The sequence below is a fragment of the Ipomoea triloba genome, chromosome 1 (genome assembly GCF_003576645.1).
Source record: "Ipomoea triloba cultivar NCNSP0323 chromosome 1, ASM357664v1".
In the NCBI taxonomy this organism is placed as follows: Eukaryota; Viridiplantae; Streptophyta; class Magnoliopsida; order Solanales; family Convolvulaceae; genus Ipomoea; species Ipomoea triloba.
The window spans coordinates 5,073,519-5,098,343 of record NC_044916.1 but is presented as its reverse complement, the minus strand read 5'-3'; the positions used below and the strand labels follow the sequence as shown (position 1 = coordinate 5,098,343).

General features: G+C 35.5%; 1 protein-coding gene and 1 long non-coding RNA gene across 4 annotated transcripts; one reads left to right on the top strand and one right to left on the bottom strand.

The window, feature by feature from the left end:
• Nucleotides 1-3,349: 3,349 nt before the first annotated feature.
• On the bottom strand, nt 3,350-10,563 carry LOC116023785 (probable leucine-rich repeat receptor-like serine/threonine-protein kinase At3g14840). 2 transcript variants are annotated; one of them, XM_031264802.1, is made up of 24 exons: nt 10,419-10,563; nt 10,147-10,324; nt 9,081-9,152; nt 8,925-8,993; nt 8,771-8,842; nt 8,574-8,645; nt 8,409-8,480; nt 8,253-8,321; nt 8,101-8,172; nt 7,928-8,002; nt 7,762-7,830; nt 7,486-7,554; nt 7,296-7,361; nt 7,126-7,191; nt 7,001-7,036; nt 6,854-6,888; nt 6,402-6,778; nt 6,120-6,315; nt 5,830-5,964; nt 5,276-5,394; nt 4,930-5,140; nt 4,531-4,768; nt 3,954-4,104; nt 3,350-3,825 (listed from the first exon to the last, which is right to left on the bottom strand). In XM_031264802.1, the coding sequence occupies exons 1-24, from the start codon at nt 10,519-10,521 to the stop codon at nt 3,529-3,531; spliced, it is 2,919 nt and encodes a 972-aa protein (XP_031120662.1). In that variant the 5' UTR covers nt 10,522-10,563; the 3' UTR covers nt 3,350-3,528. The 2 variants fall into 2 exon arrangements, with proteins under 2 accessions (XP_031120662.1, XP_031120669.1); XM_031264809.1 differs by having other exon boundaries at nt 8,253-8,318.
• A 3,803-nt stretch (nt 10,564-14,366) lies between these two features.
• On the top strand, nt 14,367-15,941 carry LOC116023933. 2 transcript variants are annotated; one of them, XR_004099464.1, is made up of 3 exons: nt 14,367-14,483; nt 14,565-14,619; nt 15,687-15,941. It is a non-coding gene; the product is annotated as an uncharacterized LOC116023933 (long non-coding RNA). The 2 variants fall into 2 exon arrangements; XR_004099463.1 differs by lacking the exon at nt 14,565-14,619.
• The last annotated feature ends 8,884 nt before the right edge of the window (nt 15,942-24,825 follow it).

The window sequence follows — 24,825 nt, the reverse complement described above, 5'->3', positions numbered from 1 at the left end:
TTTAAGACATTTCAGTGCTTTTGTGTATTCATGGGGCCACCAACTTTTATACAAAAGTCTTCCAAGTCTTCCTAATCAACTAAATCGTACGGAGTAATTTATTTTCTTTCCAAAGACAAATAGATAAATCTCAATACTAGTAAATTAAAATGAAATATGAACTTATTTCACTTTCAAACACTTAATTACTCCATCGGTCCCATTTTATCTGTTTTACTTATTATTCATTGGTTAAACAAACTCTTTCTTCTTTGCTTATTTCTATTAGCATTTTCTTATAATTTTTAAATTTAAATTTTTGTATCTAATAGTACATTTAATGTAGTTTCTAAATATATAAATTTTACATACTAATTCTAAATTTAATATTATGGAAAATTAAATTGTAAATAATTGTAGTCAAACATCGTTAACCAAACTCGACACATAAAATGGGACGGAGGGAGTATAATGTTATTTATATTTTTAATTTTTATTTATAGTGACTAGATGGACTTATAATTCAGAAATAATTGAGGAACAAAAATGTAATTTTTATATTTTAATCAATAAAACATATTTCATAAATATGTAAAGAGTTAATTACCGATTTGGTCCATCGATTATTGGAATTTCACTACTTTGGTCTTCAATAATTTTTCTTATCCAATTAAGTCATTGAATTTGAAAAAATTAATCAATTTGGTCCTCCGTTTATTTTGGTGTTAAACAACCGTTAAATTGGGACCAAATTGATAATTTTGCTATAGTCAAGGGACCATTTCGATAATAAATTTTTGATTGAAATGGTCCCTTGACTATAGTGAGATTACCAATTTGGTCCCGATTTAACGGATATCAAATAGTAAAATAAATGAAGGACTAATTTGATTAATTTTTTCAAAGTCGAAGACTTAATAATTAGGCAAGAAAAATTGTTGAGAACTAAAGTGGTGAAATCCCAATAGTCGAAGGACAATTCAGGCACCGCATGGATTGACAAAAAGAAAATCACTAGCTACTAACTTAAGAAATCCATTGTTTTCTCTCATATTTCTTGACACGAAAATTAAAAATTTTACATTAATTGATTAATTAATAATAATAATAGTAGTAGTAATAATAATAATAATAATGAAATAATTTTATTTCTTTATACTTGCATAATAATCGTCACGTTTCAATGGCAAGATATTAAACTTGGTCCTTCAAGCCGTAGTTATACAGTGAACCATGTCCACACAACACTTAGTAAACCATAATGGTCTAATACGATTATCAAATAAAAATGTAGTAGAGTTAAAATGCTACTTTAATTTAGTATTGCTAAAATGAAACTAGCTAGTGTGTGAAAAATAAACCTAGAAAACAGAGCTAATGCAATAACATATAATGTCAAATGAAATTATAATATAATTAAAATGATATTTTAGTGTTGTTATAATGAAACTATCATATTGAGTAACCGGATAAAATTTGTAAGAAGATCAAATGTCACAGTGTGACTAAAGTTTTAAGACTAAACATAATTAATTTATAAATTTATAACTAGATATAGCCACAAATCAACCAGTAGAGAAAACCAAAACTGAAAATTTCACTTTCTAAATACTAGTAAACGAAGAACAATTGCATCAAAGCCATAAATGCATGCAGTAGTTCCACCTTGCAAGGTGGACTTGGGTCCAACACGACATCGTTTCACAATTTTTTTAAAAAGAAAAATAAATAAAAAAATTAACGGCGTTCCTCATCGTAACAGAACACAAACTCTACATTCACAGATCCTATATTCCAGAAAATTTCACATTCACACATTACAGGGCAACTATATTACCACTGATATGCATTCACACATTAAAAACTCTATATTCACAGGTCCTATACTCCATGTTCACAACTTGGGAACTCCACATTCACACATTACAGGGCTACAAGTTGCTAGAACTCAACATATTCATAACTCAACATTCACAAACTCAACATATTCATAACTCAACATTCACAAATTCTATACTCCATATTCACAATTTGAAACCTCCACATTCACATATTTCAGGGCTGCTAGAACTCTGTTAACTCTACTACAGATTCACACATTCATAACTTTACATTCATAACTTTACATTCACAAATTCTATACTCCATATTCACAAATTGAAACCTCCACATTCATACATTTCAGGGCTATATGTTTAATAATTTTTTTAAAAAAAAAGTGAAACGGCGTCATATTGGACCCAGGTCTACCTTGCAAGGTGGACCTAGGTCCACGGCATAATTTGCGAAATGCATGTATCTTTCTAATTAACTTGCTCCAAGGGTTACGCTCAAAACTCATTGTCAACCAAACAGTAAAGCCATAAACATATCATTCTGGCCTGCCTTCACTTGCCCAAGATGAATTATGAGTCTAGTATTGATTGAATCAGTTGAATGATTAACTGAAGATAATACAAGATATAGACTCAAGAATTCTATACAAAATAGATGTCTAGAAGTACTGCAACACTAAGTATAATAATCTCTAATACCCAAAACTCATTGGCTCGTTTTCTTCTTTCTATCTGCATGCCTTTATATATTATGTACAGTAAATGTACAACAAAATTATATATGGATAAGGTCCACATAGCATTATGGATCCTGGTCTAAAACTACGTCGTTTTAGATGTAGTTTCCGTTTTATGTTAAATATTTTCATCGGTCATTGCTCTTTAACTTTTCAAGCGTTTCTCTTTGAGAGATGTACACAATAGCTTCTTCTTCTTCTTTTTTATTCCACAAAAGAAAAAAAATATTTATTTATTTTACTAACATCGATCTGCCGATACTCTAAATATATGATAGTTTTTGTTCCCGGTGCAATAATAAGATGCATGATAGAACATCTACAGAAAACCTTAACTCATTAATGATAATGGTCTATCGTTGATAGTTCAATGTCCCTGCTAAATGATCTGTCAGCATTTTTTGGAATGGTTAGATCCATTGGATACGACAATCCATTGATTAAGATTTTCTGATTGAGATTTATCGCTAAGACAACCATGTCTACAATGGTTGTCTATTTTGGCCTTTACAAGTAATCATATCTCAACAAAGATCATTGCAAAGGTTTTGGGATTCTAATTTCCTAATCTTACAGAAAACATAATCAAAATCTATACAATACAGTTCCTTACAAGATTAAAAACAAAATAGATTGAAGTAAAAAAAAAAAAAAACATAAAAATAACACTATAGTTTTTTTTTTTTTGAATACTACTAACTCTATTACAATGCAAGTATCTGTTCATACTACTTTCTCAACCTATTGAAGCACAAGAGTCAGCATTGCCCCCACTGAGGCTCGAACCCAAAAGTAAAATAAACTCACAAAAATAAGGGTATATAATTTGAATAAATTCAAAGTAATTTAAATTTGGTCAATTATTGGATGCTACTTAGTACTTACATGCAAAAATACACGGAATCATAAAGTAACATCATTTTCAGAAGACATGCTCTACATTTTGGATGCAATAATATTTCACTATATAAATTTGCTTACAAAGAAAATTCTACTTTGTTGGAAGAAGTACTCGAGCCGACCTGCATTTCATCATAATTGTCCCTCATTACTTCAAAATTGAATTCGTGTAGATCGAAATTGTACTCAAGAATATCAGCATGGCCTTCAAGCATGCTGACTACTGCAGACATGGATGGTCTTAGGACTGGAGAAGGATTAGTACAAAGCAAAGCCACTTTGATCATTCTGATTGCTTGTTCTTTGTTGAAATCAGAACCCAATCTTGGATCTATTAGCTCCATTAGATTTCCTTTTCTTTGAAGAACAAGTGCCTGAAAAGTGTGCATAAATACAACAAAACACAGCAGAGAATAAGAATCAGCCACTTAGTTTGTAAGGTCTGCAATGCATGTATGAGTTTGCTAGTCTTGATATATATATATATATATATATATCTCACCCAATCAAGAAGGCAAACGAAGTTCTCATTAGGACGATACTTCATGTTGTTCTTTCCGGCAACAATTTCTAATGCCACCACTCCGAAACTATAGACATCGGCTTTGTATGTTAAGTAGCCCCACATTGCATATTCAGGAGCCATATATCCTCTGTAGAGAAAAAGTAAAGAACAACAGTTCATATTCTTGAAAAGTTAGGTTCAATGCAGAGCATAGAAAGAAGTTTGGAGATTCAAAATTTTGGCAAATGTGAGCAATTATATCAACCTATGGCAACAAGATGCAATGTTGCAAGCCTAATTGTTCTTTTAGAAACTATTCTAAAAGAAGAAGAAAAATTGCCACTTTATTCAAACAATAATTCATACATGGCTCGCCTATGACCTGTTTTTCATCACTTTCAGTGCATCAATGAAATTTGTAGAAGACAAAAACTGTTTATATTTTGGTATATATGAAATTTATGACATGAATAAGAAATGAGATGGAGATGCAGCCTACAGTTTCTTTAAACTATATGTCTATATGATGAATTTGGAAATACATAATGGACAAGGAATTGTTATAACATCTTACATTGTCCCCGCAACTCTTGTAATGATGTGTGTATTCCCATCATCCGTAAGTTTAGCTAGGCCAAAGTCAGAAATTTTTGGATTGAGTTCTTTGTCAAGAAGCACATTGGTGGCTTTAATGTCCCTATGAACAATTTTTAATGCTGATTCTTCGTGAAGGAAAGCTAAACCTTTTGCGATGCCAACACATATTCTTTGTCTAGTAGGCCAATCTATTTTCGGTATCCACTCTTCGGGACCTGTAATTAACCGTAAACTCATAACACCCATATTTATCTTGATACAATAGATGACTAAAGAAATTTACATTTTTCTAGTAGCATATCTTATGTATATATAAGGAAGATTAATGCCTTTGTTTATTGTCTAGCAGCAAAAATAATTAAGACTTTGAACTTACCAAAAAGAGCATGAGCAAGGCTGTTGTTTTCCATGTACTCATATACCAGCAGCAGTTGCTTTCCCTCAACACAACACCCATAAAGTTTCACAAGATTAGGGTGTTGTAAACAAGAAATCATGCCTATTTCGTTCAAAAATTCATGATTTCCTTGTCTTGATATGGATGAGAGTTGTTTCACAGCAATAATTGTACCATCCAATAGTGTACCCTAGTTTTATACACAAGGGGAAATCCCAAAACATCAACATAAGCATCTATAGATGATAGTAAGCCCAAAAACAGAAGTGTTGATATATGTAGGGTAACTCCGTACTAAAAATATTGTGAATATATTTCACGATACCTTGTATACAGGTCCAAAACCACCTTCCCCAATCTTATTTGCAGCATCAAAATTGTTTGTAGCGGCTTTAATTTGTCTTAAGGTAAATAGACCCGTTCGTAGATCAAGATTTTGTAGTTCTGCACCAAAACAACTTTAAGAAATATAATTGCTAGTGCATAAAAACTTTGTGATGATGCCTCTGCAAGCACATCTTCAACAAGCTTAAGTTTGCATTGTTTTGTGATGACCACCCCTCCTTCCCCTCCCCAAATGAACTCGGAGTCTCTACTAGGAATGTGCACTGAGTAATTCTCGCATTGTAACCCTAACTAGCAAAGAACCCTAAGTACGAGATGATAAACAAGTCTAGGTTTTCCATAGTTGACCGGCTCAAACCAAGAAAGTCAACAGGCCGCTCTGCTAAGAGTCGAACTTGTAATCTTGTGGTTACCAAGTCAACAATATGACAAACTTGGCTGAAGTTACCCGACATGCAATGTGTGCATATTTGATACTATGTCAACTGTCAAGTGAGTGCATGGACAAATTAAATTGTTGCAAAGTCAAAGTACCGTTTTCCTGTGAGGTCTTTTTTCTGATGTAGATTTTCCACCAAGCAAAACAGAGAATTGTTATAATAAGAAATAAAGAAGAAGCTACTGCAACAGCTATAATTAAAGTCTTTCTCTTTCGAGGAGGCTTGAAATCTGCAGGTAAAAATGGCATGAGATTAAATTACATTTTTAAAATTTATATGCAGCATAATCAATCAAAAACAATAAAAATAACTAAACAAAGACATGCATGCAGGTTAAAGACTTTTAGGGAGGATTAAACATTTTTCCTATATTGGAGAGATTACCAGATTCCACAGAAATGGCAGATATTAAAGGGCCATATATTCCTCTACTTGGGACGGCTGTTGTTCCTTTCCCAGCATACTCAAAACGCACCTCTAGAGTTTTATCTTTGACTACTGCTTGAAATTGTTCAACCAAGGCTTTATCAACTCCTTGTGCAATGGCTTCAATATCGAAATCTTTTAATTTCCTTTCACCCTAGAACCAATAATAAAATCACTATAGTCAAATGCACATCATTTAACAATTGAAGTCCTCACTTGAAACTGTAATTCTTAGTTCACCTGTATATAAACATCGAATATGCGTCTTCCAAGGCTTTGAAACGATCTATTATCTCTCATAACTAGCTCTGCAAAATGAAGTTTCACAGTATAGTTTCCATTTGCCAAACACCGTCCATAATAAGTCAGAGACAAAGGAGACAAGCGAGCTGTCTGGTAGAGTTGAGGGTCATTTCCCTCGATGAGAGATATATTTGTTGCTGTATAGTCAAGCAGTGTTTTATTTCTATCCCAAAAGACCCCTGTACTACTGGTTACCCAGTTCTCTCTAGTGGGAACAAATTTTGCGAAGCCAGTGGAATCTTGATCCGCGTCATATGTAGTGTCACCAATCACAACATCGCCTCCGCCACAATTGATGTGAAATGAATACCAATCTGCAGAAAAATGAACTAGACATTAGTCATACAATGATATACAGAAAATGGCTAACACTTTGAGGATGTGCTTACCCTTCGAACATTGCAGAAAACACTTTGCAGCATCTCTATACAAAGCCAAAAGGGAGCTCATGTAAAACAAAATCTTTGGGGACTAAATTACATACATTATCAATATATATGTACATATATGCTTTGTCAAAAGATGTTAAAACTTACGAACTTTCTCCAGCCTTATAGCTTTTGAACAAATTTCTGATAGAACAATGAGAAAGTCAGCTAAAATGATCCATGTTTGAAGGAGCACTTGAAAGAGTAGAGGTATAAAAGTGACAGAATCTTACAGGGTTTCCCGACAATTTGTTGGCACTGAGCTTTCATCAAAATTATTGTAGGATAGATCTATGTCACTGTACACCAACTTCTAAAATCTGTTAGTGCATGCTTTTCATGACAAAGAATAGTTGAAATCTCAAATATAATCAAATCATCTAATGTATAAGACTGAACTTACTGTCTTGAATCTTGACTTAGAATCCACTGAGGAATCGGTCCACTAAGTGAGTTATTCGTAAGATACCTAGAACAACAACCAAATGCAAGTGTAAGAAACATAACTAGAATGTTGTTTAGATGTCTATCAGAACAATATGACCAAATAGATTATACATAATTGTTAACATCAAAATTAATTGTTTACTCACATGAATTGCACTTTAGCAAGATCTTGAAGACCATCAATCCCTCCTTCTAGATTATTGAAACTCAAATCTCTGCGAATTCAATATCACAACAAAATAGTCAAGCAGAGTACATCAACAAAATAGTCAAGCATTATATCCCTGAAAATGCCAAGTCTTTTCATGTTATGTAAGCATTAAGTTTAATATATTTTCAGCTTATACTTCAGCTTTCTCTTAGGCGATACGAAATTTCCACACAGAGAAGTATCAAATGAAAAATCAAGTTTCAGAAATTACAGATATTGCAAGCCTGTCATATAAGCTATGTTAGGTATCGTCCCAGAAATATTACAACTCCTCAACATCCTGCACCCAAAAATTATTGTTTGCATAAATAACTTCGACTCATAGTGGAAATATGAAACTTAAGTTTATATTTTTGGGAAGAGAATGTGTTACTCACAACTTTATCATGCTTGTCATGCTTATTAATGTAGGAAATCGGGAGCCTCCGCCTCCATTTAGATCACTGATTCTACTGCAGATTCATGTCGTTGCCAATTAAACTTCATTTCGTGATCTAAACCATAGCAAATTATGCTATCATCAAAATCGTCAAAGGAAATCTTAACTCACAGTTCTATCAAATTTGAAAGTACAGAAATACTTTCGGGTATGGGCCCTTCAAAACCACTCGCTTGAAGCTCTCTGCAAATCGCGTTTGTCAACTAAAAAAAATGGTTGCATCTAAAGATTCCAATTTTGAAGTGTTATATTTGGATGCTTACAATTTTTGAAGGTTTTTCCAACTCTGAAAGCTAGGTAGTTTCCCAGTGAAGTTATTACTACTGAGTCTACTGCATTGATTTTCCCGGGACACATCACAAGTCAACATAAAGTATAGAAGAAAACAAATAAATTAAGAATATGAATGGTGCACTTACAACTCTGTCAAATTTGTGAGAGCATAAAGTTCTTTTGGCAATTCACCTATGAGATTATTAGCATTCAGAATGCTACAGAAAGGAAAAAAAAAAATAGAGAAATGTCAAACAAGTGATAACGAAAATTTCATATTTAATTTAGCTAGTGAAGGGAAGGATTCTTACAGATTCTGTAAGTTTGAAAGTTTCCCAAGCTCGGGTGGAACAGTTCCATTGAACATATTGTTCTCCAAGCTTCTGAAAATTCATTTGTTGTTACAACAAAAACCAAACATTTATTAATTCCTCAAAAAATATAATGTTAATTAAACATAAATTTTACTCATGTAAGTAGCTAGAGCAAGAGGAGCAAGGAAACATACAAATATACAAGAGATGTTATATTTCCCAAGTATGTTGGAATTGGCCCAGACAATCGATTCACGGTAAGAGTTCTGCAAATTTTCACTTCTTTACAATGGAAAGCAGATGACTTACACTTCTATAGCTTAGGTTATAATACACAGCACAACTTACAGATTTTCAAATTTGGCAGAAGCCCATTCAGGGGGAATTGTACCACTCAAGTAGTTGCGGGTGAAATCGCTGCAAAAAATAATACTATTAATCAAGCCAAGAATATGAATAAGCAGAACAGATAATTGCATATATGTAGAAAGTGTAGGTTAGTACATTATCTTGAGAAAGGGTAACTTCACCAAGGCAGGAGGAAGAACACCTTGCAGATCCTGTCCTCTCAAAACTCTGTTTACAAAAACAGTATAGACTATTAGAATGATGTGTCCTAGTAAACTAAATACTTTGTTAATATATGCATATACATATACATAATACACACACATATATAATATTTTGCATACAAAGAAAATCATCTTTAAGAGTACAAGATCTTTGGCGCAATATGCATATATTTTTTTGGAATGTGAGTTACACATGTACTAAACTTTATTTGGTTGTTTTATCTTTTCTACCTAACTTGTAATTTTTATTCTACTTGATATAAATTTTCATTGTTCAGTCATATCATTTAGTTAATTTTGACTTGATTCATAAAAAATTATAAAAATATACGGAGTAGAATACTATATATGTAGTATATACTATTCATATAAGACTTTACTGTTACCATATTGAAGTCAACCATTTCTAGTAGAATCACTTTAATACCAAAAGAATATTACTATTGAAATATATGTAATTTTGTTTGACTTTTCTCCAATACCAAAAAAAAAAAAAAAAGAAAAAAAGTCATTTGTCATTGGCCTAGTACGTGAGAAATTTTATGACTTGCTTCCAACCGTAGATGGGGGTTCGATCGCGAATTGGCTCAAAGTCTTACTTAAAAATTGTTTTCAACCGTAAGTAGGGGTCTTGATCCCTAATTGGCTCGATTTACCTCATCATGCATGAGTTTGGGGTGAGTTTATGGGATTAAGGATATAGTCTGGCCTGGCAAAGTTGAAAAATAAATAAATAATTTGACACTCATCCTACCCTTCCCCCATCCCAGCCAACCAAAACTAAACTAAACATCAGACTTACTACGACGTATAATATATACACTAACATAATACAAGTTTAGTTTAGTTTGACTAAGTTTCTTAACCTGAACAGGGCTTTGCCAACAACTGGATCAAAATCATTGCAACAAAAATGGGATCCGGGAAAGAAGAAATTACATGAGAAATTGAAGAAGAGAGTAATATAATGAGAGTATTGGGTAGAAGGAAAAGCTTACATGCTTTGAACATGGCAAATACCATCAGGGAAGTTACAATTGCAACTTAGAGCATTAGTGTACAGAGGCATATCCTCCCTATCTGGTGTCATCCAGTTAGAGTTGTTGTCACAAGGATTTAGTCTAAAATCCCAGTCCTTCTTCCCCAGTTGATCACCTATTTCCTTCAGTGCATTTACTTCCATATTCAACAAAAGCTAGCTGTTAATACATATGTAATTTGCATGTAATTCATAATCACCAAGAAAACAACACAGAGCTGAGGGGCTCACATTCATCTGGGGGAAGATGCCCACTTTGTGCTTCAACAGATATAGGATTGAAGAAGAAGAAAAGTATAATTGGTATGAGGATTATGAAGATGGAGGATCGCATAGTTGCACTCTGGGGAAGATCTTCTGCAGTGTTTTTCTAACATTGAATTGTCAAACATATATGTTTCGCTATGTGTCATTTTATATATTTATACACAGAAGAGAACAGCTATTTGACAATGAGTTTTGGGCAAGTGGCAGCACTTTCATTAATTATTATTATTATTATTATTTATTTATTTAACTACAAATTTTCTCAATCAGTATATTAGGACGACACTAATCACCCTTCTATGTCAATATAAGACTTCAACGGTAACAAAACATTCCCTCATCTTAATCGTGCCTGGAGTGTAATCTTTTTTTTTTTTTTTTTTTCTTCTCTCTTTTTCAGTTTCCATCGTTCATTTTTCATTTTCCATTTTGGCAAAAACTTGTGTGAGGCCGTCTCACGAATAAGGATCCGTGCGACGGTCTCACACAAGTGTGACCCTTCTATTTTTAATGTTAAAAAATGGTTTATCTGCACTCATTTTTCTTTTTATTTTTCTCAAAAGTTTCATTTCTCCAGTTAATTGTTGTTACTTTTATAAAAGAATTCTCATCCCTTCCTGAATGTTGAATAGAATGTTTTGAATATAAATTCACTACATAATATAAATCGTACAAGTGAAAAAACAATGGGCTATTAGCCTATTAATTACTTTTCAATGTTCAAAATACTTGTTCTATTTCTTCTGTATGTAGGAAACTAAATCAAATACTTACTGTTGAAAACTTATGTTCTATAAATATTTTATGCATGTAATTATTGCATTAAATCATCTTTTCTTATAAGTTAACAAATATTCAATACTAACCGGCTTAGTTGGTGTGAGTGACCGTACACCCTCATCTTTTAAAAGAGGTCGGGAATTCGAATCCCCTCTTGTATAGAAAAATCAAACTGACCAACACTTTGTCCCTTAATTGGACCCGCATGGTACCTCATACAGTTATAGTTTTTTTAAAATAGAAAAATTACAGTTTTCTGTCACTAAATTATACTTGTTACCACTTTTTGTTTGTTAATTATATGTAAAATGACTTCTTTTACCCATGAGTTCTGTTTGATGAGTTTGGTTAAGAACTCACTTTGCAAACAATTAAGAGATGAATGAATCCACTTCATAGACAACTTGAAAGAGAAAACTTGTGACAATATAATTGAGAGACAAGTGATGAATGAATCCATTTCATAGACAACTGAAAGTGAAAACTTGTGACAATATAATTGAGAGACAAGTTAGGATCATTATGAAATTCTTAATATAGTATCTGTTTATAACTATTTTTTAACCTACTGAAACACAAAGAGTCAATACTACCCAAGGTCTTGGCAACTATGAAATTCTTTAGTTACCACACAAAAAAAAAATGAAGGAAACATGAATTATAATCTAGTTTTAATGTAAATGAAAGTGAAAGCATATATATGCCGCCGGTTGGGTCAAAGGGTCATGATTGTAGGCTCGTCCCCATCAAATCTAAGGAAGACAAATTTTCTACGTTCCCATGCACTCTTTTCATTGGGCAGCGTTTTAAGATTGTCGTAGACTTTAACCTCAACTTGTCTCAATTCAAATTACATTAGTTAAACAAGGAAGGCCAAGTCTATACGAAATTAGAAAAGGGTAAAAAAGGAGGAAATCAAGAGAGCAAACTGCAAAAGGAGAGCAACAATAACCCATCTCTATATTCATAATCATTAATCTATAAAAATTTAAATATCCCACAATTTGATCATGGGCATGTAATTTGTAAGTCTGTTGAGACATATTCCGTGATTTATTTCCTCTACCAATCTCTAAAACATGAATGGTGTAAGGCTCTAAAGTTTGAGGTTCAAACTTATAAAAAAAATAAAAAAAAATTATATAAGAGGGAATCTATGTTAGTACCACTAATTTATGTCCATATTCCTATACTTGTTGAGTTGTATATTGTGTTATAAATATTTCATTGCTACTTTTTATCGAATAAAATTGTCTTTATAGTGTTAAACTTCCGTTATTATATATTAACTACTTCCATAATTATATTTATTCATTTACCATTTTTTTTTTTACATTTACCACTTTTTAAATGCTACTCCTTAGCTTTTTCTAGTGTAGACATAATATTCTAAAAAAAAAAATACTACAACAATTATTAATCATAACATGACTATTACCCAAATTATCAATTATACTTTTTAAAATAATATGAGTTTTACGACCTTTTTAAAATTTAGATACTATATTTTTAAAAAATTTATTTTAATATAACTATAATTTTAACACTAAGTACTAATATTAAACATTTATTTTGTTGCATCGCGTATAGCATGACTAGTAGTAAAATAATGGAGGTGGAGCCAGGGGTATGCAATAAAATATTGTGTCTAATTATAATTTTACGTAATATTTATTTTTATTTTACATCATGTGTCTTATTTTATATGACTTACTCATATAATGAGACTTTATTAAAATTACTTTCAATTTAATTTTTTGTACCATTGAATTTATCGTTAGTTCTTAAAAGTTATATATGTAATTTAAAAACTCTATTCAATGTTCTATTAAATGCAAGAATCTGAATTTAAAAATCATAAAACTTTGTTAAAAAAGTAAGTAAAAAATGAAAATTAATTTATTGAAGCACAAAGGTCAATGGCACCTCCACTAAGACTCGATATCATGACCTCTCATATGTTTTTTTCTGTCCGTTTAACGGTTCAGGTACACCCACGTTCGCTCCGAGAGCTCACTTGTGCGTGTTCTCTTGAAATTCTTCCCCACAAAGAGAGCTCACTTGCCACTTGAGCTACCACATTGGGTTATATTATATAATAGTTAACAAGAGTTAGATTCTAATACGAATATTAAATTTTTTGGTATAATCACTTACCATCATAATTTTCTTCCCAAAAGATTGAATCTCCAACTCCAAGGGTTCCCACGGTCCAACCCGACAGAGCATATGTGAGGATGAAAATCATGGTAACTCAGTTGAACACATACAGAAGTTTGATCCCTGGTCTTTCTTTTCAAATTTCACCCCCTTTGATTAAATGAGCTGTCCATGTAGACAACTTACCATCACAATTTTAACTACGTGTATATGTGTTTTTTTGGGTACTTACATTTTAAAAAAAAAATATTTTCTTCTTCTTTTTCATTAATGTCTTACTTATTAACATCATTGATCTCAAGTCAATCTGCATGCCCAAACGTGCATGAACAAAGAAACAAATGAAAAGTTGACTGCAACCGAACTACTACTTTCCAACCAACTCATTAAAATGCACAACGAATTATTGTTATTATTTGGATCAATTCAAAGTAATATAAGTTTGAGCAATTAATATTATTGCTTGTCGACTTACGTGGAAAAATACAACTAATAACCACAAAGTCAAATCATTTTCAAAATAAACTGCTTCCGATGTCACCAGTCAATTATTCCTTCCATCGAATTTTAAGAGTTAATTATCGAAATGGTCCATTGACTATAACGAAATTATCAATTTAATCTTTGACTATTTTTTGACCAATTAAGTCTCTCAACTTTAAAAATCTTAACCAATTTAGTCCCCCATTTGTTTTGTTGTTAGACATCCATTTGTCCATCCAAACTTTTTAAATGATATTATAAATAAAGTCTTAGTTAGAACTTTTTAATGATATTGAGTAATGCTAGAGATCCTTAATATTTTTCCCTTCCAGTCCTGTAATACCCATTGTAAGCAAAATAATTATACTTATAGTTATTAAATGAAGTCAACAAATCAAAGCTAGCTTCTAAAATTTGACCTAGGATAAAATTACCAAATTACCCTTTTCTCACCCTTAAAGGTTAAGAAATCACTTGGGTTGGATAAAGTCTTCATTTGAAAGAAGATAAGAAGATTGGCTATAGAGAAGGGAAGGAAAAAGTCTTGAAGCTTTGATCTCCATCCTCTTCAAGCTTAGGTCTCAAGTAATTTTTGGAGTATTCAAGGTAAGTTTGACCTCCATATTTCACTCTTTTTGAGTTGTGTTTATCATTGGAGCCCTAAGAGTGATGCTTTGAAAATATTAGGGTTTTGACAAGGAGTATTTGGGTGAGCTAAATAGCTAAGATTTGGATGTTTTAGGTAAGTAGTTAACTCTTCTCTCCTTATTTTGCAAAACCCATAACTTATTTGGAATCTCTACCAATTGGAATACCCATTTTAGGGTTAGTTTGAGTTAACAATATGTTGGGCTTTTGATATAGTATGACTCAAGCTATTTATGATTGTTAAAGTGTGAGTTCACTATTATGCGATTTATGAGTTATTAGTATTAATTTTAAGTATATGTTTGAAGAAGTGCTATGATATGTTTTTGGACTATTAAACTTGATTATAGATATCTTTGGGCATGCCTAAGTATGGATTTTGTGAATAGGTGAACATGACCTTTTGGACTTTAATTGTAAGTGTGATTTGTACTAAGGGGTTTTGCTATAAGAGAGGATCAAGTAAGTTATTTGGCAATTATTAGTTTATGAAGTCAGATTTGTTTTGCCAAGTTATGAGCTATACGGATTTCATATTACTTTTGGATATGCACTTTGTTATGTGGTGTATGTTAAGAAAACGATTTTTGCTACAATGGACTATTTGATTATAAGAATTATTTGGAATGTTTGACCAAACTCATGAGGCAACCTACAATTTGTTATTTGTTTTGTTTGGCTTGGAACGTTCATAAATGCTCATTCCGAATCGTCGAGCATGACTCATTCCGAATCGTCGAGTCTTTACTTTTGAATTATTTGTTGGAACGTTCCATCCTGCTCATTCCGAATCGTCGAGCCTGACTCATTCCGAATCGTCGAGTCTTTTTAGATCATTATATCGATAATGGCATATGCCACAAGGTATAATGGTGGGTGTAGGTTGCCAATGAGTCATGTGTTAAAGAATGATTTGAGCTTTGAAAGTATTGTGTTATGAAATAATGTTGATGCCGGTGTAGCTAAAGCTAAAGTTGCTATTTTGAAGAACCTGTGTATGGTATGATGGAATTATATGACTTCGATACAGTTTGAAGATCGTGATTTGCACCTATTAAATTACTATAAAGCTTATTATTTTTTAAGGTTACTTGATCCGGGGTTGAACAGAGTATCACTTACTGGGCATTAGTTCATTAATTCTATTTCCTCATGTTCCAGAGTAGATAAGGAGTACAGTTGTGATTAACACGAGCACAAGTGGTGGGGTCTTGAAGGTGGCTTTTGAAACTTGGATGCTTAGTCCTAGTATTGGAGCTTATCATAGATTTTTGCTTGTGTTGGATAATACCTTTGACCCTTTGTATTCTTGATAACCTATTATGCATGGTTTTTGGTGCTTGTGATGTATTTTAGACATACTACTCTTGATTGTGAATATTTAATAGTGGTGAATTGATAAGTTCTTGGGAAGAACTAGTTCTTTACATATTGCCATTTTGGGTTGTGGAATTATTATGTAATCAAGTGTTGTTATGAAGGTTATGAGAAGTAGGTATGGTTAGACTTCGTATTGTTGCAGGTTTTCATGCATGTCCTAGAAGTGGGGCGTGACAAGTCCACCCCCCCACCCCCATGATGTAGAAGCTAAGCATCTAATTGGTAAGTAACTTCTATTTTGAATTAGTGGTAGGGTTAACTAATTCATGGCATCTAATGAATTAATGTCACATCAGGGAGAATATTGGAGGTGAAATTTAAGAGTGGAAGAAATCATTTTTCAATAAATGCCATATTTGCTTACATTATATTTTCGATCAAATTTCTTGTTGCTCATATGCATTTTGGCCAATAATTTTATTCTTTATTCAATTATTAATCATGTCTAGGTGGTGAGGATATGTTAATTCTTAAAATTGGGGAGTTTTGAGTTTAATTGGAGGAGTTTCAAAGTCGTAGTCTAGATACATGGAAGGTTCCAAAAGACATGAGAAGCTATAAAAGTGAAAGAACAAATTAAAAGTACCATTGTTGGAACGACCCGAGACTCAAATTAGCAAGGAGAACGAAGAATTTGGGGTTTTGCAACAATCTTTGATGGCCACAAACACCGCCACAATTGTGGTGGCAAGATCTTTGACGTCTAAGCAGACATCACCATGGATGTGTCTGTCCCTACTGACAACGTTCCCAGTTGTTTGCCTTGCCATATGCTCACCATGACAATGGTTGGAGCCATGGTCAGGGCTTTTTCTTCTTTATTTATATATAAAACTTTACCATGCGTTTACTTTGTGCTTTTGGATTTCCTTTATGAATGTGTGCCTAAAGACTTCGTGGGTTCAAGTTAGTTTGATTTTATCTTAGGCTGAATTTCATAAAGGGGATTTTGTTTTGGGAATTGCTAGGGTTTTGAAGTGTGTTAGTTGTTTGAATTTGTTTGATATTGTATACGATTAAAGCCTTATTATATGCTATAACATATAGGAGATAAGAACCCAAATTTAATAGAATATCGAGAAATTTCATGGAATGAAAAGATCTTCATTATTTAAATCCACATACTAGTTAGATTGAACTAGAAATTCAAAAAATAATCATTTTGCAATTTTAGCAAATAATCTGGCAAATATATCTATTGATCATACTAATCATAAAAGAGAGACTAAGCCCCATATACCTTCCCCAACTTGGATCAAATATATCTTCCAATACTCCTTGGCGCTATTAATACTCTATGTATTTGAGTCAGATTATGACTCCCTATTTTAGGCTTCCTGTGATTCCCTATTCTAGGCTTCCTGTGATTCCCTATTCTAGTCTGCCTGTGATTCTCTCATTATATATATCCCTCTAAATTTTTCAGTTTTGCAAAGATATCCCCAAAAACCTCCCAGTTCCATTTTTTCAGGACAGCCCTCAACCTTTTCAGCTTTGTCATAAATGTGTACATGGCATTTCCTTGCACCTCCTCCTCCCAAGATCTTCTGACCACTTCCAAGAACTGTTCATGCTCACACCACACATTTAGAAATGTGAAATTCTTTCTACCCAGTTTTTGTTTAGTCTCCATCTTTATTAATAGTGGAGAGTGATCAGAAGTATTTTTTGACAGGTGCTGGACATATGTTTGTATCTCATTTTCCCATTGTTCATTTATTAAATATCTATCAAGCCTCTTCCATATTGCATGCTCCCCACTCCTCCCATTCCACCATGTGAAAGTGTTCCATAATATGGCACCTCCCTCAACTCTGATTCATCAATGCAATGTTGGAATTCCCTACTTTTGTCCATATTATAAGCAATCCCTCCCATCTTTTCATCAGCATTTAAAATGCAGTTGAAATCTCCCATGACTACCCATGCTCCATTACCTACCTCCCCCTCAGCTAGTTCCCTAATTCCCTCCCACAGTTCCCTCCTTATCCCTCTAGGATTTAGGGTAAGGTTTAGGGGTTAGGGTTTCAATTTAGGGGTTAGGGTTTGGGTTTAGGGGTTAGGGTTTAGTGGTTAAGGTTTGGGGTTTAGGGTTTCAATATAGGGTTACAATTAGGGTTAGTGTTTCGATTTAGGGGTTAGGGTTAGATTTAGGGGATAGGGTTTCAGTTTAAGTGTTAGGGTTAGGTTTAGGGGTTAGGGTTAGATTTAGGGGTTTTTTTTTTATTTTTTATTTTTATCAAAATGTGGCAAAGCCATTACAATCAATGGCCCCAAAGTGACCTCAAAATATACAAGAGGCCCTAGAGGGTTAGATTTAGGGTTTAGGGTTTAGGTTTAGGGGTTAGGGTTTCAATTTAGGGGTTAGGATTAGGATTAGGGTTAGATTTAGGGGTTAGGGTTAGTTTTAGGGTTTAGGATTTAGGGTAAGGTTTAGGGGTTAGGGTTTCAATTTAGGTGTTAGGGTTAGGTTTAGGGGTTAGAGTTAGGTTTAGGATTTAGGATTTAGGGTTTTTTTTTTTAAAAATAGTCATTGTATACCAAACTCAAAGCAAATGTCAAGTACATGGGCCCAAAAGTGACCCTTCCATAAACCGGGCATAATGCCTTACAACAATGCCATAAACCTATCAAAGTCTCAATATCATGACTAATAAGTCAAGCATCCTTACCTCCAAGATCAAAATAAGCTATCAAACAACTATTCCATCAAGCAATCAAACAACTATTAGGTTTAGGGGTTAGATTTAAGGTTTAGGGGTTAGATTTAAGGTTTAGGGTTTAGGGTTTAGGGGTTAGATTTAGGGGTTAGGGTTTTTTTTTTTTTTTAAACCATCCTTCATTTCATTTCTAAAACACAAGAGTCATACATGTGATCCAAAAGTGATCACCAAACACAAGAGGCCATTCGGCCTTACATACTTATCATAGCAACTAAAACAACATCTAGGATCAAAGCCAACAGACCCTTACAACCCAAAATATCCTCTCCTGTGCTCCTTCATTCCCACATTGTATACCTTACCAATCCATCAAGCTAGTCCAACTCATCATGCATCAATAGTCACAAAGTCTCCTTACCATTCTCAAAGGACCACTTCTAACCCCTTAATGCTCATTCATGATCCATGCCCTGTACATCATATTGGGACCGATGCCCTCAAGATCCTTCTAGGTTATTACCCTTAATGGACTAACTAACCCCACCTGGCACAGAGCTCTGTGGTTTATCCAGGGGCATTAATAATGCCAGCCATTAAGCAATAACACCCTAGCAACCCTACTCAAAACCACCCTAAGAGATGACACAAACACCCTATGTACAGATCTCTGCATGGTTATCACAAGGTGTTTTTTGTCGTGTACCTCAAAGCAATGGCATAAGCAGGCAAACAAGCCACCCTTAGAGGTAGAGAAGAACTACCCTCTGCAGATCTCTACAGTGTTACAGGGTAATTCCCTTAGCCTCCCCTCTAAGCAATGGTAAAGATCACAACAGCTTTATCACATAACATGCAACTTTTCCTTTCTTCTTTATTTTCATTTTTCATTTTTCATGTTTCATTGATACTTGCCTTCCCCATTTCAAACCAGACTTTCTAAGACAAGGAGCCTCAATAAGCACTCCTAATTCTGTGTACAAACTGTGCTAGATCATGAAGAGCATTACAGATACCCCCCCCATAAACTACCCCAGGTCTGTTGTGACTTTCCATTGCTGCATATAAGCCAAACTCACTTGCTGCAAAGGTTAGATCTACAATGTACCAAAGAAAGTTTACAGAAGAAGCTACCTGTGCTGCTGCTGCCCTGCTGTCATGATCCCTTGAGCTTTTGATTTCTTGCAGCAACTGCAACCCTACAGCTGCCCCATCATCATACCTGGTTCCCAGGTTCTGTTGTGATCCTTCATCAATGGGGTGGTGAAGTGTGGGAAACAGATCCAACTGGTGCAGCCTCAGGCAGGAGCCCAGCACTCCCCCCTCATCAGCCCACCTGCTTCTGTCATGGTCCAGCCAAGTCATGCCCAGGGGCAAAAGCAAAATGTGGAATGCCCTCAAGGCCTAACAGCTGTACCAGATGTCTTGGCAAGCTGCTCTCCTTTTGAAAGACCACATTCCAGAGTTCACACCTATCTGTTAAGCAGCAAGCAAAGCAATTGACCATTGCATTGCATACATTTGATCTCACCCTACCCATCTGATTCATTGCCTTAAGGAGCTCAGGCTCATCAGATTCCAATTCCACCCTCTCTATCTTCTTCCTCCTACACCAAGCCCATATGTCCTGTTCCATAATCTTCCTCATTTCCACAGCATTACTAAACAGGTTCTCAGAGTAGACCCCAGCTAAACAGAATTGTCCTCTTGCATTCCGTATGATAAAACCACAACTCTTCCTTCTTGTGGCAATAGCCAAGTTAACCTTAACCCAGCCTCCAACTGGTTTACACCAGTTGCTCCTCACCACCACTCTCTGCACTCCAAACCCTTCTGCCTTTCTAAGAACAACAGTCCAAATGGGAGGGAAAGGATCCCACTCTGGCCACCTTCTAGCTATGCACTCAGTCACTGCTTTTGTTATTTGAAATTTAATCCTTGTCACTGCAACCTTCTTTCCTCCATATTTGCACTGGGTGAAGCTGACCCATAATTCCCAAATAATGATCATTGGCAGTTTTTCTGTTATGAACTTCAACAACCTATTCTGTTTCTTTTTCTTCCACTAGGCATAGCATACTTGTTCCAAGCTTCTTGTATGAACTTTGATTCCCAAAGTTGCTGCAAACTAACTCCATATTTCTTTTGCAACCTCCCCTGTACAGAAAACATGCTGCAAAGTACTCACAGCAGGTACAGAACAGCAACTACATCTGGATACAATGTGATACCCAAACCTTGTTAAAACATCATCCATTGGCAACTTTCTTTTGAAAACTCTCCATACTAAGAAGGAGACTTTCCAAGGCACATGTTTTGCCCAAATTCTTCTCTACTCCAATGCCTGTAACACTCTCTTTCACCATTCTGATTTCTTTCAAATTTTTTTGCTGCTGCAAAGGTAAAATTCCCACTAGATTCTGGTCTCCAAATAGCCTTATTTGGGACTCCTTCTCTCAGGGTTAGTCTGATTAATTGCCTTCCCACCTCTTCTTACAGTCCCTCCACTTCCCATCTTCCTTCTTTAAAGAAATCCTTCACCTTTTCTTTTGATCTTGTTTTCCCTCCAATGTTTAATCTCTTTGCCAAGGCACCTTCCCCATCCCAGTTGTCCCACCATAAACTCACATTACCTTCCCCTATCTTCCATATTATCTCCCCTTCTACCCTTTCCCTTGTCTCCACCAACCTCCTCCATATGTGGGAATCTTTATACTGCCAACTTTTATACACTGAGTTTGATCTGCTGCAGTACTTAGCCTCCATGTATTCCTTCCACAATGATTTATCAACCCTAAAGTGCCACCAAAGCTTAATCCCTGCAGCTGCAACCATCTCCTTCAAACTACTAAAGCCCACTCCTCCCTGCTCAGTTGTTTTTGCCAATGAATCCTAAGCACTCCAATGGTATTTATGCTTCCCATCCACCTCTTCCCAGAAAAAATTTGCAAAGATCCTCTCAATCTGTTTGATAACAGCCTTGGGAAGATTAATTGCACAGAAAACATGCATAGGGAGGGCCTGCAACACTGATTTGATCAGCACAGCTTTGCCTCCCTGTGTTAGGAGTCTAGTGTGCCAACCTCTGCATCTTGCTGCAATCCTGTCAATTAAAGATGAAAACAAATCCACTCTCTTCCTTCCCATGTAAATAGGGCATCCTAAATATGTAAAAGGGAACACTCTATGCTGAAATTTTGTTATAGCCCTCACCCTGCTCACATCTTCACTCCTCACCTTGCTATGCATATAAAAACCACTCTTGTTTTTGTTAACAAGCTGCCCCGATTGACTCTCATAACACTCCAAAGTTTTCATTATTTCCCTCACAGCCTCCCCTTTCCCTGTTGTGAAAATGATCATATCATCTACAAAGGACAGATGATTGATCCCAGGTCCCCCCTTTGCCTGTGTAAACTCACTCCCATTCCGATTCAACAAACAAGATAAAAGTTCAGCAGCAATTATGAAGAGACTAGGGGACAATGGGTCCCCTTGTCTAAGACCCCTAGTGGAGTGAAAAAACCCTGTTTGATTTTCATTGACAATAACTGAATACCAAATGTTGTTAATAGTCCTGTTCACAAGATCAATCCATTTTTCACAAAATCCAAACTTTTCTAACACAGCCAAGACACATTTCCAGGACATCTTGTCATATGCCTTGGCCATGTCCAATTTTAGGACCACATCTTTGTTTGCAGCAGACATACCCTGGCATAGCTCCTGAGCTAGCAGAATATTGTCTATAATGTTTCTACCCTTCACAAACCCAGCCTGATATGGACCAATCAGCCTAGCAAGAATGTCAGCCAATCTTGAGACCATGATCTTGGAGATTATTTTATTACAAAAGTTGCTTAGATTGATTGGTCTATAATCTGCAAAAGTAGCTGGGTTTTGGGACTTTGGAATTAGCACAATTGCTGTGTGAGTGTAGAATTTGGTCAAGGGTTTCCCCTCAAAGAAATTTGAAATTACCTCACAAAGATCACCTTTGATGACCTCCCAACAGCTCTGATAGAATCCTCCTCCAAAACCATCAAGCCCATCAGAGCTGTTCGGATTCATGCTGAACACACTGCTTCTGATTTCCTCCTCTGTGGGTTTTTCCACCAATTTTTTATTTTCTTCTTCTGTTACTTGCCCCTGCAAACAATCAAACACTGTTATATCAAGCTGAGATTCCTCAGCTTCAAACATTTTCTGAAAGAACTCTACAGCCAGCCCTGCCACCTGATTCTGATCCTCTACCCAGTCCCCCTCCTCATTTTTTATTTTGTGAATCACTTGCTTCTTCCTCCTTTCTCTCACCAACCCATGGAAATATTTTGTATTTTTGTCACCTTCCTGCACCCATTGGACATGTGCCTTTTGCTGCCAATATCTCTCCTCTCTCACCATTGCCTTTTGTAACTCAGCTTGGGCTTTTTTATACATGATTAAGTTTTGATTAGAGGAATCATTCCGCAGAACCACCTCTAACTCCCTCACCCTTCCCTCTTGCTTTTTTACATTCTCAAATATGTTCCCAAATGACTCCAGTTCCACTTTTTTAGTAGACTTTTTAGCCTTTTCAATTTTGTTTGGAATCTGTACATTGCATTCCCTTCTACCCTTCCCTCCCATCCCTCCCTTACAATGCTCATAAATTGTTCGTGGTCACTCCAGATGTTCAGGTATTTGAAAGGCTTTCTCCCCATTTTTATTTGTGGTTCAATGTGAATGACCATTGGAGAATGGTCAGAGGCAGCCTTTGAAAGATATTGTGTGTAAGTTTTCAGTTTTTCCTCCCATTCATCATTCATCATACACCTATCCAACTTTTTCCAAACTGCCTACTCTCCATGCCTGCCATTCCACCATGAGAAAGGCCCTCCATAACTTACTACCTCCCTTAGACCAACCTTATCAACACACTCCTGAAATTCCCTGCTTTTTAACATATCATATGGCAGCCCTCCCTTCTTTTCTTCTACATTCAGAATGCAATTGAAATCCCCCATCACTGCCCAACCCTCCTGGCCCTGTAAACCTTCAAATATATCCCCTATTTCTTCCCACAACTCCCTCCTCACTCTCACACTACAACTTGCATAAACAAATGAGATACACACCTCTTTTTCCATTCCTACACTCCCCACTCTTACTGTGATGATCTGGTCTTTCATACTAACTACAGAATTAGTTGTCTCTTCTGTCCAGAACAACCAAATTTTGTCATTTCCAATACACTTTGTCACATCCCACCCTAGGGCCATACTTACTTGTTTTCTGTAATCCTCTCCCCTCATTGGTTCAAGGAAGCAGACCAAACAAGGTTTATGCAACCTCACCAAGTTTCTTATCCTGTAAGGGGAGCCTTGGGAGCCAACTCCCCTCACATTCCAACAGATTAACTTCAACATGTCTCCTTACCACCCACCCCAGCCACAGAGGCACCAGCCTTCTTTCCCCCACTTCCTTTTTAATTCTTTAATTTCTTTTTTTGAGCTCTGGTCAGCTTGGTTGGTGTGGCATTCATTTCCTTTAAGAGAGTCTCCGCCCCTTTCTCCACCTCCTTCACTCTGATAGCCTCTTAATCTCCCTCACTTTCTTCAACTGAAGCAACAAACTCCTCATTTGAATCAATCTCTCTCTCCTCTGTACCTGAACTCTCCTTCTTTTATAGGTCCCCTGGATCCCAGTCCACCCTGACTTTGTTCTGGTCACCTAGATCCCCATCCCCATCAACATCAACACCCAAAGCCCCATAGTAACTCTCTGAGCCCCATCCCTTATTCTTTTCAACACTCACTTTTTTCCCTTTTCTGCTCTTGTCTCACCCTTCATTCTTTTGCACATACTTTTGATCCTCTCCCTCAGAACTCACTCCCCTTCCCAAACCACTTGATTCCCCTTTGAACAAACCCATTTGAGCCCCTTGCTGCTGTTTAACAGCAGGAGCCACATTCTTTTGCTTCTGCTCAGTCTGCTGCTGCATGTTCACAGCAGTCTGAGTGGTCTGATTCTGCATAGCCTGTTGTTGGGTCTCAGTAGGCACCTCCCGGCCATGTGTCCCTCTTTCATTAGTCTGTGGCCATGTCTTATGCCCTTTATTAGGTCCTCCTTCCTTTTTAGGCATGTCAGCTCCTGTGTTCCACTGAGACCCCCTTTCTTTTGCACCTGCATTAACTTGCCTACAAGACTCTATAGCATGATTGTTTAAAGCATTTTGTACAATAGGGAGGAACCCTTTCATATTCCAGCTTTTGAACATA

Excerpts from the sequence above, each read along its gene's own strand:
- LOC116023785 (XM_031264802.1), bottom strand. The coding sequence starts at position 10,521 with ATGCGATCCTCCATCTTCATAATCCTCATACCAATTATACTTTTCTTC. Across the intron at positions 7,192-7,295 it reads CTAAGTCAAGATTCAAGACA|TGACATAGATCTATCCTACA; the intron begins GTAAGTTCAGTC and ends GTTGGTGTACAG. Across the intron at positions 7,037-7,125 it reads ACAAATTGTCGGGAAACCCT|AAATTTGTTCAAAAGCTATA; the intron begins GTAAGATTCTGT and ends TTGTTCTATCAG.